Source organism: Macrotis lagotis, chromosome 2 (assembly GCF_037893015.1).
Source record: "Macrotis lagotis isolate mMagLag1 chromosome 2, bilby.v1.9.chrom.fasta, whole genome shotgun sequence".
Classification (NCBI taxonomy): Eukaryota; Metazoa; Chordata; class Mammalia; order Peramelemorphia; family Peramelidae; genus Macrotis; species Macrotis lagotis.
Window position 1 is genome coordinate 207,464,735 of NC_133659.1, and position 15,926 is coordinate 207,480,660.

General features: G+C 38.2%; 1 protein-coding gene across 2 annotated transcripts in view; it reads left to right on the forward strand.

Moving 5' to 3' along the window:
- SDK2 (sidekick cell adhesion molecule 2) overlaps positions 1 to 15,926 on the forward strand; it is a 442,394-nt gene that overhangs the window by 235,675 nt on the left and 190,793 nt on the right. For both annotated transcript variants that reach the window (XM_074224650.1, XM_074224651.1), the window contains exon 3: positions 3,916 to 4,022. In XM_074224650.1, the coding sequence (XP_074080751.1) occupies positions 3,916 to 4,022 (107 nt within the window). The remainder of the gene's footprint in view (positions 1 to 3,915; positions 4,023 to 15,926) is intronic.

Genomic DNA, 15,926 nt, shown 5'->3' on the forward strand with positions numbered 1-15,926 from the left:
TGGATAGGGAGTAGAGCTTGGGATCAAGAAGACTCATCTTCCTGAATTCAAATCCAACCTCAGACACTTCCTAGCAGTGTGAACCCTAGGCAAGTCATTTTCACCCTGTTTGCCTCAATCTGTAAAATGAGCTGGAGAAGGAATTGGCAAGCCATTCCAATATCTTTACCAAAAAAACTCCAAGTAGAATTACAGAGTAGGATGTAACAACAAGATATTTTTTAGGCTATATGTCAAGAAGAATTCGTTAAACAGTGAGGATTATAAGAATATGGATGGATTATAGATCACTCACTTCAGTGAAGTTCTTTAAGATAAAGCAGCAGAAATATATATGCACATGCATATTCATATCTTTATATTTTAAATGGAAACAGTCAATATTGGTAGGATTAGTAAAATACAAGCACACTAATATACTATTGGTAGAGCTGTGAATTGTCAAACTAGTTATCAGTTTGGAATTCAGTTGTTTGGTTATTTTCTTTTATAAGACTAAAACTGTTCTTACCTATTAACCTACCAATCTAATTACTGGATTTGTAAGCCCAGATAATCAAAATCATCAACAAAGCATATATTCATTCTGTGTGTGCTCCTTTACACACACATGTATCTGCATACATGGGTGTGTAAACATAAGTGCACATATATTATATACATAAAAAATATTCATTGTGATGCATAACTCCATTCTTGGAACATGATATTTGACTAATAACTGTTTTTTTGATTGGGAAACAAAGTTGGATACACACCAATCAAAGATGACTGAATGAACAGCAGTATATTAATTTTATAGAATATTATTTTTATAGAATATTAATAAATTATACATGTGGGGAAGAAAATTTGTGAACTGATTCAGAGTGAAATAAGCAGAACACAAAAGCAATATACCTAATGATTACAACATTATAAATAAGAAGTTCACCAAAAGGAAGCTGAACTCTGAGTATATGAAATAGCAATAATGATCCAAAATAGATATCTTAGATCCAGAACATGAAGGAACTTCAAAAACTAACCCCATCATTTTAAAGATGAAGAATTCCGAGCCTCAGTTTCCTCTTCTATAAAATGAGTTGGAGAAGGAAATGGCAAACAATTCCAGTATCTTTGACAAGAAAACCCCACATGGTGTCATTCAGAGTTGGACATAACTGAAAAACAACTGAATAAATATGCCAGCCCCCCCCTTTTTTAAAAATTACCATCTGTTTTGATCCTCATGAAAACCCTGGGAGGTAAAAGATGCTATTATTCTCTCCATTTTACAAAGGAGGAAATTGAGGTAACAGGTTAAGTGACTTGCCCAAGTACACAAAGCTACCTAAATGTTTAAGACCATATTTGAAATGATTTTGAATCTGATACTCCATCTATTGTACCACCTAGCTAGAATGGTTTCCTCCCATAGCCCTGGGGCTCTTTGCCAGAAGTGAAATTCCATTCTTGAAATCAGATCTAGCAAGGTTCTGGGCTAAGTGTGCCCCCTTTGACCTAGCAGGGAACAATCTGAGTATAATCAGGATTATTAGTTTTATTATTTGGCATGCATGTGGTAATTTATATTTGCAAACTGCCATGTTGACCAAATGTTTCTTCACTACCCTCTGGAAGCTGGGGTAGGGGAGGATTGCGCTTTGGGTTGAATCCAGAGAATTTGCTTTAGTAAGGAAGATAGTGGGTGGAAGCTGTTACTTTAAATAATCTTGTCTACCAGGCCAGAAATAGACCTCAGAAGCAGAGGGAACATGTAGGAAAGAGAAATGGGCTCAGAGTAAGAGAGACTAGAAGAGCAAGCCTGACAAGAAGGATGGTTGAGAGAATGTGTGACCCACTGGCAAGAGGGCTGATGGATTTGGAGTCCGGAGATTCATACCTTATCGCTGCCACTTAAAATCTGTGTGGCCTTAGGCAAATCTACTTAACCTTTCTAGACTCAAATTTTCCTGTCTCTAAAATGAAGACTTTGGACTAGATTGCCTTTAAAATACCTTTCAGCTCTAAATCTATGATACTAAGTAGAAGAGAAATAGAGAGAAAGGATGGCTCTTCCAGGTCATCTTAACCTACTTAACTCCTCAACATCCTGGAGCTGGGAAGGCCAAAATGTCATTTCTCCACACTACCCATTTCCAGTTAAGGGTGAGTGAAGAAAGGTAAGGAAGCAAGGTCACAGAAACCAAGTATTACCATAGTTTCTGGTTCCTGGTAAGGGGTTTGGAGTTTACATGCTATCAGCAATATAAAGGTTGATTTCTCCTAGCAAATATGCTTCTATTAAAATTTCTTTAGGGTCATATATCAACAGCATCAACACAGATCGCCTAAGTTCCTGTCACTTTTTCAAACGTGACTTGGTTTCAAGAATTAGAGTACTTCCACCCACACCCTCTTTCCACATCCTGTTAGTGGCACCAAGCCTTTTCCCAAAAAACAATCACCATGGCACCTCATCTCCAAGACACTGTACATCTCTTGGCAAGTTCATTCCTAGGGAAAGCTGCTAGGGAAGGGACAGCATGAAAGGACTCAGGATAGAACTGCCTGGTCAAAGGAGAAAAGAGGAAATTTTAAATAAACCCAGTCACCTTGCCTATCTTCTAATCATCACTGCTGTGCATGAGAGCTGAGGAGAGATAAGGACTGGAACAGAAGGCAATGATAAAGTGTTCTGGCAGCCAAATAGTTCTGTGTTCTCCTACCTGGACTAGAGCACCCTTAACATTCACACGGAATCTCAGAAACAGGCAGGGTAAAGCAGAGATCTCCTCTTAGAGAGGAGTGAAAAGGGTTAAGAGTCAAGAGAGATGATTCAAGTCCAAATTAAAATTCCCTGAGTGACCTTGACCAGGTTTTTTTCCCTCTCTAAGCCTCAGTTTCCTCATCTGTAAAATGAGGGGTTTGGACTCTATTAGGATTTATCCAGCCTTGCTTAGGATGATAGTTAACAGCCCATCTTAGCAGAGACAGCCTATTACATGCTAGTTCTTCCTCTTCTGGTGGTCTTAAGGGAATCTCTGCTACACCCTCAGTGACACAAGCTTTCTCAGGGGCTGTCTCCTGGGGATCTTTCCTGATCGGAAGCTAGTCACAGGGGAGAAAGTCAGCAAATATTATTGAAAAGATCTTCTCTGCTGTCACACAAAACCACCATAGATTTGCCCAAGTTCTAAGTATGCAAAGCATTTTGAGAAATATTCAAATGCTTCTCTTCTTGTCACCTCACATCATCAATTAATATTTACTGAGTGCTTCTCTGTCTGGCGGCTGAAAGGCATCCACTCATTTCTCTGCTGGAAAAATGATAGGCAATGTGGGACAGCACCTACCTTGCACAGCATAGATCCTTCCACAGGCTACTGGACAAATGCTTACTTGTCCTTTGGGGAAGGAAGGATGGAGAAGATGAACATTTAATGTGTACCTACTCCTTAAATTATTTTAAGTACTTTATAGAGCTTATCTCATTTGACCCTCACAACAATCCTGTGAGGTAGATATTATTTTTTTCTATTTTTTGTTTTTGTAGAGTTTTGTTTTTGTTTTTGTTTTTTGGTGGGGTAATGGAACTGTGAAAGTGACTTACTCGTGTATGGATTTGAACTCAGATCTTCCTCACTCAAAAGTTCAGATTGCCACCTGGCTATCTCTTTGGGAGATTGGTGAGTCTCTTCTCTCCCAGCTCAAGTTCCTTAACCAGGAGGAGCCAGACCCCATATAATGGACAGAAAAAAAGCAAAATGCCCTCCTGATGCTATTGAAGTGCCTTGAATATAACAGTCACTTAATAGAGTTTGTATTTATTAAGTTGATATCCTACCATCATGGTCCTTCATCAGTGGACCTCAGTTTTTTTGGCAGTATCACTAAAGCCATCTGATTCTATCCTTGTCTTTTGTCCTGAAGGTACATGATCACCAGCCTGGACCGTACCCATGCTGGGTTCTACAGATGCATTGTTCGCAACCGGATGGGTGCCCTGCTGCAACGGCAAACAGAAGTCCAGGTGGCATGTAAGTAGATTTGGAGCCTCTTTGGCAAGGGTAGGGAAAGATGTCTCAAAATCATCTGCCTCTCTACAAACCCAGGAGAATCACCTTCAGATCAACACAGAAAAAGGTGGCTCTCCTTGACTTTCCTTAAAAGAGGAAAGACAAAGCCTTCACTTGTTCTCCTGTGTTTTGTCTTTTGTAGTCCTTCAAGTTAGAAAATTTTCTGATGTCTAATCTAAATCACACCGCAATGTAAGTTCATTTTCATTCTCTGCAGAATGATTCTTTTCTGTCTTTTATATCTCCTAGATCTGTCAATACTATAAGCATTCTCTGTGGTCTTAAATGAATATCTAGGGATGGAGTAGGACCCAGGAGGTAGATCTTGCTAATGGATATCATTAATCTCCTGGAGTAGGTATTCCTTAGCAGAATAATGACAATGATCAAGCCTTTTTTGAGTATCTCAATCATCTCACTTATCACTTGGTTGGCCTTTAGCAAGTCATTTAACTTCCCTGGGCCTCAGTTTACTTTTCTGTAAAAGGGACTGGGTTAGACTAGATGACCTCTGAGATATTAGATTATTCTCTAGATCCTCTGACTTTCCCTTCTGCTGACAGTTTCCCAAACTACTGAGGGACAGTATGGGAGATCTCCAAAAGAGATCAAAGACCAGAGTTTCCTAACAGCCATTTGATGTTACCCCCAAAAATTTGCTGATGCAGCTAGAATGAGACAGTCTTCCTTTTGCTTTTCCAGCCTTTAGCCTCAGTTTCTGTTATTCTCACTGTGAAGAACTCTTTCCATGCCAAGACAGACCCTCACCTATAAGATGAGTCTGGATTGGAGGGAGGAGTAGAGTTTTTCATGAAAAGGCTTTTGTGAAGCATAAGAATCCTAATACAAGCTCCTGGATGGGTCATGAAATGGGAAAGTTAAGTCACTGTTCTACAGCAAAAATCTGCCTGGTATAACATTCTCTAAAGGAGTAAGGGGGATGGGAGTCTGATGCAAAAGAAGACCCCAAGTCAAGCAAAGAGGTTTAGAATAATTGTGGGGAATAGCTGTAATAAAAGATGGACTATAAATCAGTACTAAGACACCTTAAATTATTACAAAAGGTAGAAATGCTCAGAATTAAAATGATGGGTTTCAGGTGGCTGTCAGAATCACCTGAGTGACTTCTGTGCAGCATCATTGAACTGGTTGACTTGAACCCATCAGTGAGGCAGGAGAGTGTTGAGGGAAAGGGAAGATAGAAGGAGGGAGAGAAAGAGAGGGAGTGGGAGGGGCACAGAGAGGAGAAGGGAATAAAACAGATAAAGAGAAAGAGACAAAGAGGAAGGAAGGAAGGAAGGAAGGAAGGAAGGAAGGAAGGAAGGAAGGAAGGAAGGGAGGGAGGGAGGGAGGGAGGGAGGGAGGGAGGGAGAGAGGAGAGGAGGGAAGGAGGGAGAGAGGGAAGGAAGAAGGAAAAGAAGAAATAAATCAATGGATAGAGATAAAAAAGAGAAAGAAAATGAAAAAAGAAAGGGAGGAGAGAGAGAGTATGAGTTAATGCATATTAATGTGTCAGCCTATGTACATGTGTGCGTGTGTGTGTGGAAAGATCTTTTTGCACCAATCCTGTCAGAAATGTCTGTTCCAAGTCTTAGCTCATAGGAAATTAGGAACAGGGCGTTTACTATTTCTGGAAGAGTCTTCAGAAGAGAACAACGGTCCCTCAGCTAGGCACTTTCTGCTCCATGTCAGGGAGGGGGGAAAAAAACAGTCTTTAGCCTGGTATTCCAGCTATTCTAACTGAACTGTTTCTCTTTAGGGAAGTAATTGGGAATTCAACAGCCATGTGCCCTGCCCCCTGTTCACCATCATTGCTGAAGGAGTCAACTTCTGCTCCTTTCCCTTACCTTGGACAAAAATCTCATCTCTGAATTCTCCAGTGTGTAGGAATCAGTGTCCCTCCCAAGAAAAGAATCACAGAATTTCAGAGATAGAAAAGATCTTAAAAGCCAACTCCGGGGGTGGCTAGGTGGCGTAGTAAATAAAGTACCAGCCCTGGAGTCAGGAGTACCTGGGTTCAAATCCAGTCTCAGACACTTAATAATTACCTAGCTGTGTGGCCTTGGGCAAGCCACTTAACCCCATCTGCCTTGCAAAAAATCCTAAAAAGAAAAAAGCCAACTCCAAGGTGAACAAGAATTCCTCCTATACTTTGCCTGAGACTGAAGACTTCAAATGAAAAAGAAAATGCTTGGATACTTACTAGCCTAGTGACCCTGAGCAAGTTGCCTAACCTTAGTCTCATCTGAAAACAAGGGGATTAGCATCAATGACCTCTAAACTCCCTTATACCTCTAAATCTATGATCGATGATCCTATGGCCTTGTAAGTTTTAGGGTAGCTCTATTTGTTTGGTTTTTCCTTAAATTGAGTCTATATATATGCAATTTTTACGTTTCCCTAATTTTTCTCTTGGGGGTCATTCTGACAAGCAGAGCCATAACTAGATTAAGAAAATGAAGGAAATACAATAAGGGTATTAACATGGAAAGGGTACATGCTTATTTTGCACAGCAGAACCCCATTCCTATAGTTTGATAGTCCTCCACTGGTCCCTCACTACAATTGACTGCTACCCATTTCCCAAATCAGTCTCAGGCCAACAACTAGTTGCCTTTACCCTAGATTCAATTTTTCTCTACCTACCTCATTCTTCCTCCTACTTTGCCTCTTCTATAGGTGAGAGGTAAATGGTACCAAAGAGGCCTTCAAACTCTCTGGGGGAAATCTCCACTGAAGAAACTAGAGTTTATCAAGGTGAATTTTCTTCTGTGCTAGCCTTTAATATAATTGACAACAGATATCATATTCCCCCCTTAGACTATCCCATTTCTTTTGCTCTATCCTCATATGGGGTGATCTCCAGTACCTTTCCTGGTTCTTCTCTTCTCTCCAGGTCAAAAACGTACTTTCTAAAACATGGTGTTGTTGGTGGTGGTTTATTGCTTTTCAATCCTATCTGACTCTTCATGACCCTATTTGAAATTTTCTTAGCCGAAATACTGGAGTGATTTGCTATATCCTTCTTCAGCTCACTTTACAGATGAAGAAACTGTGGCGAACAGGGTTAAATAATTTATCCAGGGTTATACAGCTAGTAAGTGTCTGAGGTCAGAGTTGAAAAGAGGAAAGATGAGTTGTCCAGACTCCAGGCCTTGTACTCTATTCATTACAGCACCACCTAGCTACCCAAAATATGGTACCCAGAACTGAATACTATGCTTCAGATAAACCAAGGAATGTACAGTGGGACTATCAGCTCTCCACTCCAGGATTAGTCCTCTCTTAATTACATTACATTATATTTCATTGATTATATCAGTTTCTTTGGCTATCATATCACACTCTTGGCTAATAAGGGAGCTTGCGATCAACTGAAAGCCCCAGATCTTATCAATTGTCTGCCTAGATACACCTTCCCATCTTGCCCCTGTGAAGTTGACTATTTGAACCCAAATGTCAAATTATACACTTTTTCTATTAAATGTTATGTTATTAATGCAATCCAATATACTAATTTGCTATCTTTTTGAAAATTGATAGTCATTTAGTATGTAACATCCCTGTTTTATTTCTTCTGCAAATTTGATAAATGTACCATCTATGTCTTTATTTTAATAAATAAATAAATGATGAAAATTATTAAATAGCACAAAACCTGGACCTTGAGTCAGATAGATTTGATTTCAAATCTAGCATCAGGCATTTACTAGCTGTGTGACCTTAGGCAGGTCATTTATGCTCTGCTTCAGTATCCTTAATTGTAAAGTGTGTGCCATCATAATGGCAGCCACCTCTCATGGTTATTATGAGGATCAGTAGAGATAATATTCTATAGCATTTAGTACAATTCTTTACGCAAAGGAGATCCTTCCTTCTTAGTACAGATACTGAAATATTCCATTGGAGACCCCCCTACCAAGTTAACATTGAACAATTAATGGCTACTCTCTGGATCTGACCATTTATCTAGTTCTGATTGTACTATAGTTCAAAGTACTAAAGTCTAGTCCACATTTCTATGTTTCCATGACACAAGAGGCTTTGTTAAATGTTTGTCTGAAATCCAAGTAGACTAGATGTATACCATTTCCCCATGATAGTTACCCTACCAAAAAAGAAAATGGAGTTAATCTGGTGTAACCTATTCTTAATGTGGGAATGTAGAATGCATTAGTGGGAACTCAAGGGCTGGAGCAGTGAATAGGGAGAGAGCAATTCCCTTTATTAGCATAATCTCTACTACCCTAAGTGAATTTGAGTGTAAGCATGTAGTGGTGCTTTCTCTGGGAACCTAGACCTGTTAATGTGAGGACAGGTTGAAGTGAGTAAGTCATTCTATAAAGTAGAAAGTGTGAACACACACTCTGTAAGCTAATGTGTTACATCGGTGGTTGGCTATTTCTTTGTCTGAGTATATATCTAAGTAGTTCATTTTATGCTTTGAGACCAATATTTCTTCCTACCAACCTTTTCTTTCATGAAACATTCTTAGTAGTTGTCAAGAATCTAATTCTACCTCACTGATCTAAATCTACCACTGATCTTTAGTTTGAAGACTTTATCCATTTTCTTCTTTTGAAATCAAAACATTTATTTGCTCTCCTTCAATCCCCTTAATGCCTTCCATTCTCTACAATCTTCCAAAGATCATCAACAGTGACTGACTCACTAAGTCCAGTTGCCAGCTCTTTCAAGGACTCAAGAACATAGTCCATCTGACCTTGATGACTTGAACTCAACAGTGACAACTGAGTGTGCTCCTACTCTGTCTCTATAGTAGGAGGGAGTGGGTATCATCTTATTAAACCAATTTGTTCTGTCATTTCTAGTCCAAAGATAATTTTCCTTATCAGAGAAACCAAAACTACAAAAGGGGCAAATGGCATCCTTTTCTTTCCTCCTATATAATTTGGCAGGGGTATACAATAGAGCTTTTGTTTTGTTTTTTTGTTTTAGGTTTTTGCAAGACAAATTGGGTTAAGTGGCTTGCCCAAGGCCACACAACTAGGCAATTATTAAGTGTCTGAGATCGGATCTGAACCCAGGTACTCCTGACTCCAAGGCCGATGCTTTATGCACTATGCTACCTAGCTGCCCCTACAATAGAGCTTTTAAAAAATATCTTTTTTATCTGGGAAGACCTATGTGAACTGATTCAGAGTGAAGTGAGCAAAACCAGGAAATCATAGTATATACAGTAACTGCAATTTTCTAACAATGAACAACTGAAAGATCAATACAATGACCAAGTCAGTTCCAAAGGACTCATGATGAAAAATTCCAACCATTTCCTAAAAGAGAACTGATGGACTCTGAGTGCAAATTGAAGTATAATTTTTTTCACTTTAAAAATCCTCTTTTAGCTTTTTTCATCAGTCTCAGTTCACTCTAAACTTAAGCATCCCTGAAACTATTCTTATAGTGTTACCGATTAATTAAAGATTTAGAGATTGAAGATAGATGGTTTAAGGCCACTGAAAAAGCAAAAGAATTTGCAGCTCTCTGGGAAGTTAAAACTGCTCAGGATTTTAAAATGGCAAAATATTTTTTTCTTTTTTTTAAATTTTTTCTTTATTTAAGGCAATGGAATTAAGTGACTTACCCCAGGTCACACAGCTAGGCAATTATTACATGTCTGAGGCTGGATTTGAACTCAGGTCCTCCTAACTCCAGGGCCAGTGCTCTAGCCACTACACCACCTAGCTGCCCCATGGCAAAATATTGTTACAAAGGCCAATATTAGTAAGAAAAGCAATATACACTTTGAGGACAGGCCAGGTGAACTGAGAGAAAGAGAGAAAGAAAGACTGAGAGAGAGAGGGTCAGACAGTTCAGGGTCAGGCCACATGGTGAGGGCCCATGGACACATGGATTAAGGAAGAGCCAGAGAAAGCCCCATCTTTCTGAATGGGAGGCTAGAAGAAGCAAGAGGGTCGACTGGGCAACACTTCCTATTAAGTACCTTTCTAGAATAGTCTGGACAGAGGGTAGTGCATGGAGAGTGGTCCTACACCTTGGAGTCAGGTAAACCCCAATGGCAAGCCACATACTAGTCCTTCCTGTCTCAAGGTGCTCGATCTCCAAGTTCAATATGTCATTTACTGCTGCATCAACATCCAGGGCAAGGTTAAGTGCAAAAAGGGAAAATGGGGATGGGATAGGCAGGATACAATCAACAGGGGCATCAGGGAACTTCCACCCATTTAACAAAAATTTAACAGCATCTAAGATCATGTTTCTGCTACATTCATAATTCTCTACATCATTTCCCTACATCAATAGGACCATTCCACAGTTCTGTACACAACTTTCACAGTCTAATTTAAATATCATTTTCTTAATATGTGTTTTAAAAATCTAAGTTAATTGGTGAGTTCTCTGAAAATCCACATTGCTTTCTTTAAACAATCCTGCCTTTTCTTTCCCATCAGAATTATTGCTTTATTTCTTCAGAATTCCATTACTGAAAGCTTCTCATTATACCTGGAATGACTTCCCTGTTAGAATTTCAGACCATGAAGGTCCTATCTATCTTTTCTCCAAAATATACTCTTCCAAAATATGTAATGTATGTCAAATTACTCTCAGATTTTCTCTCCTCTATCACAGATTCTCAGTTGTAATAATCATTTCTCCTCTTCTCTCTCCCATCATTTCCACTCCAAAGGGTAATTCTTGCTCAAAGCAAGGTGGCAGAGTGGAGAGTGCTAGAGAGGAAGAAATGAGTTTAAATACAGCCTCATTCGCTGTGTGACCTTAAGCATGCCACATAATCTCTGTCTGCCTCAGTTACCCCATACCCTTAACCGTGAGTGTTCTGCCCAAGAAAGCTAGAAAGCTATCTTGTGGTTTGGGGGCTAGAGTTCTTTTTTATGGACCATGCCTTAAACCTAAATCATTCTGTCTCTCATTGACTAGTCAACAATAGGTCCCAGACTAAGCCTCACTTGATCATTGTTTGGATTCTGATGTCTCAGAGTGAGTGTAAATAGCAACTATTTCTGTTTTGACCAGAAACCCTGAGGATCTTCATCTCCTAGATTGTTTTTTTTTTTTTTGACTAGATAAAAGAAGCCATTTTTTGCCTCATCTCTTCCCTAACCTTAATCACTGAATGGGTGTTGCCTGAGACAAATTGAGATCTGGGAAAGACTTTAGCTTAAAAAAAGTCAAGCTCCCCCACTAAATCTGGGTCATCTCCAGCTGTCCTGATCTATGTCTTGCCACTGGAGGAGAGAGGGAGGCTGGGTGACTTTGCATATAGCCCTGTTTCACTTAAATCCAATTCACTTGCAAATCATGACATCTCCTTCTTCATTTCTATGGCCCTCTTAGAGAATGAAGGACAAGCAGTAACAACATAATAAAAATAGCACCTACCTCCCAGAGTTGTTGTAAGGATCAAATGAGATAATTTTTATAGCCCTTAAAATAATTTGAAACAAAAGTTCCTCTTGTTTATTCGTAACTTATCTTTCGAAGGTTGAAGTTATGATTAGGTCAAGTTAAAAATATATTAGCTACTTTGTTTTGAAGAGAAAAAGAGCTCTAGCAAATATATTGAATATACTAATTAAAGCCTCCAACACTTCAATTCTGTGACTTCATGACAATGTGTGTTCTATTTCCTGAAATCTATTTTCTATTCTCTCTATCTACATAGTTTTTAATTTAATTCAATGATAGTATCCTCTATATTTCTACCCTGCCATGATTTTGAGATTTCTTTACATTGCCTTAATACACATTGCTATTCTGATCCCCTTTTATTTACCATCTTCCATTTTTGTATTGTTATTGTCCATCCAGGGTCATATTATAATTATAATTATAATTATAATTATAATTATAATTATAATTATAAAGTGAGTATAGTGTGAATGTGGAAAATCATCTGATGCTAGCCAATGATAAGTGCATTTCTTTTTTTTTTTTTTTTTTAGGTTTTTTGGGTGTTTTTTTTGTTTTGTTTTTTTTGCAAGGCAAATGGGGTTAAGTGGCTTGCCCAAGTTTCTGGTTACAGGTTTATTTCCTTGTAAAGTTTCTCCCCATGTTCAAAGGCATAGTTATGCTCAGAAGTTGCACAAAATACCTAAACTCTATAATTGCCTTACCCTCACCTTAGTCTGAACTGGGTAAAATCTAATTTTATTTTTTATATATTACTACTGTCTTAATCTTGAACCAAGTATTTATAGATTCAAACAAAATCATTATGAATGCCCACATGCTTTCATTAAAAGTGAAAATATTGTGTTTTGATATGCATTCAAACTTCATTATTTTTTCCTCTGGATTTGGATGGTATTTTCCATCACAAGTCTTTTAGAATTGTCTTTGATCACATTGCTGAAAAAAGCATATCATAGTTGCTGTTACTATATACAATGTTCTCCTGGTTCTTCTCACTGCACAGCATTAATTTATATGTTTTTCCAGGTTTTTCTGAAATCCATCTAATTCATCATTTCTTATAGAACAATTGGAATAGCTAAGTGGTGCAGTGATTAAAGCACTAACCCTGAAGTGAGAAGGACCAGAGTTCAAGTCTGACCTCAGACACCTGTCACTTTCTAATTGTGTGACCTTGGGCAATTAACTTCACTTTGATTGCCCCACATCCAAGGCCATCTCCAGTTGTCCTGATTCATACCTTGCCAGTGAACCCAGATAGCTCTGGAGGAGAAAGTGAAATTGGTGACTTAGCAAAGCACCCCCTCACTCAAATCTAATCCATTTGCTTGTCATGGCATCACATGATCTTCTTTGAAAATGAAGGACAAACAGCAACAACAACAACAATGATAGTTAATTCATACCACAACCAATCAGTCATTCCCTAATTGATGGGCATCCCCTCAATTTTCAATTCTTAGCTACCACAAAAAAAAGAACTTCTATAAATAACTGTATGGTCTTTTTCTCTTCTTTATAATTTTTGGGGGATATAGACCCAGGAGTGGTACTGCTGGATCAAAGGGCATGCACAGCTTTATAGCCTTTTAGGCATAGTTGCAAATTTAATATCAGTATCAAATAGCATTTTAAAAAATACATATTAAAACAAAGAATAGCAAGCTACAATATGAATTGCAGATAGTAGTTGAAGTTTTTCTTTTCTTCCTCTCTACATGCCCCCCCCCACACACACACACACAATCCATCCTTTCTCTCCAAAAAGCAGAAAAAAAATGAAGAAACATGATTGGACGATTTCCCCAGGCAACACTCCAGGGAAAAATGGAGAGGAAAAAAGCAAATGGACTGTGCCTCACTATGTGACTGCTGCTTTGGCACAATCTATTGCCTGTTCCTCTACCTAGTCCCAGTTTATCCATGATTGGCTGCTCTTAGCTTTTATTGGTATCTTCTCAGGCAACAGGTGGCACAGTCAATAGAACACCAGCCCTGGAGTCAAGAGGACCTGAGATTAAATCTGACCTCAGATACTTGACCCAAATTTAGCTGTATGATCTTGGGCAAGTGATTTAACCCTGATAGCCTTGCATCCAGGGCCAACTCCAGGTGTCCTGTTTCATATCTGGCCACTGGATCCAGATGGCTCTGGGGGAGAAAGTGAAGCTGTTGACTTAGCACAATACCTCCACACACACTCAAAACCAAGTCATAAGATTGTCATGCTATCACCTCCCCTGATCTCATGGTCTTCTTTGAGGACAAAGGACAAGCATCATCATCATCATCTCCACAATGTCCAATTTCCACTCACAATCTAAGGACTTTTATTCCCTGCCTTCAGCTCAGTTGGCAGAAGAAGCATAAAACACATCTTTCTTTTCCTCTGTCTAATTACATATCTTCTCCCTAAAGGAAGACCCTTTAAGGTCAAAACTCCATGTATTGAGTAATATTGGGCAAAACATGTTAATAAAAATGAAATGGTCATAAGTGTAGGTGAACTAACCACTCACTAAGGTAACAGCTTATCACAATCTGAATCAACTCTTTCTTTGATTGCTCCCTCCAACCTGCCCTCACACAAAGGAAGATACAACCATTGAGTTATACTCAAGCTCTCTCAAAGTCTAGGGGGAAAATTTACTCCCCCTCCTTACTAATCTAGTTTTCAATCCACCATTGATTTGCTTTCTGTCCATGTAACAAGTGACTTATATAGTAACACAGTTTCTTATATCAAACAGCCAGTCACTCATAATAATGACACTTTCAAATCATAACCATAACCATTTATTTAACATTAGGTAAAAAAAATAGCATTGTAGGTTCTTTTATACTAAAACAACTGTATAATTCATTAAATATAAGAACCTGCATGTAAACATAGGTCACACTCTCCTGCAAGTGTACTCAATATCTTTGGGAAAGTATGAGAATATACTTATAGGAACCTGGCAATGAAAAATTGAGAGAGAAATCCATGTGCTTGATAATACAACTATGAATTGCAGGGTTTTGTGTCATTGCTTCATTCAGAAAGATTTGCATTATATGAAGCTGTTTCTCTGCTTACTACTTGTCTCTTAGTCCTCACTGCTATCCAACGGGATAAGTCCTTATCTTTTATTTACTCAGTCATAGCATTTACAAGCTTTTGTAAATTTAAAATCATTCTTTAAAAGTTGTTTAATAATATATAACTAGCATTTATGTAGTTCTTTAAAGTTTGCAAAACTCTTTACAAATATGTCATGTCCTCAGGATACCTTAGAAAGTAACTGCCTAATTATCTCTATATTACATATGAGGAAACTAAGGCAGACAGATTAAATGAACTCACCCAGAATCACAGGCAGCTGCTAAGTGTCTGAGACTGGACTTGAACCTCAATCATCCAGATTTTAGGTCTAGAAATCATCCTATGAATCAATTCAGATAGTTCAGAAATTGTAACTTCTTAATATGAGTGACATTTCCCTCTAACCCAAAGAATAATAAAGATCTTCAAACCAGCTATCTCTGAAACCTACAGACCAGATTCACCCAAATGCTGTTTTGTCCAGCAGGAACAAAACTCACTGCAACACAAATCAATTTGACCCACTATACCATGCAAACAAATCCAACCCATTACTTAGGCAACTGTAAATTCTGATTTTCTCTTTCAAACCAGAGGTTGCAGTAAAGGAACAACAAGGACCAACTCTACATGGCATAGAAAGACCAAGGTTGTTGCAGAAGCTAATGCAATCAATTATCTACCACCAGTCTGTAATCATTTAATAATAGTGTTTTCTATCATCTGCCTACATATGGCTGCCACAGTTTTAACAGAGCAGTTTTTTTAGCCTCCCATTCCCTTGTATTTTCAGTTTTTCTCAAATTCTTAAATTAGGCTCTTCCCTCTGATTCCTTTATCCTCAATGGCTTAAATAAGAGCCCCTTGACTCTCAGTGACTTATCTTTCATTTAAAAGATAACAATTCCCCAAATTTCCCTAGTGAAGCCAGTAGTCCTTTCTTAATCATTTCTTCAAAGGTTTACATGATTTCCTTTTTTTCCCAACCCTTAAGTTTTGTCCTTCTTAGGGCAAAACAGCTAAGGTACCATAATCCCATGAAGCTCTAACTCTTCAATATTGTCCCACATCTTTTTTAATGTCCTTCAAACAATGATTCTTTACACTCAGATTTATCTAATCTTTTATAAATAAAAAGTCTACCTCTGCCTCTTTAAAATCTGTTCTCACACAAATAAGGTATCATTCCACATAATTCATAAGGTGATTTGAGTTTTATATTTATAATATGGTTTGTTTTCTACCCAAAATTGCTTAAATCCTATCTAGAAAATTTTTTTATCCACATGATTATAGTACAGCTTTAAGGTAAGCTTAAAATTGTGTTGTTGTCTTCTGAGACACTGTATTTTAGCAGTGTATCT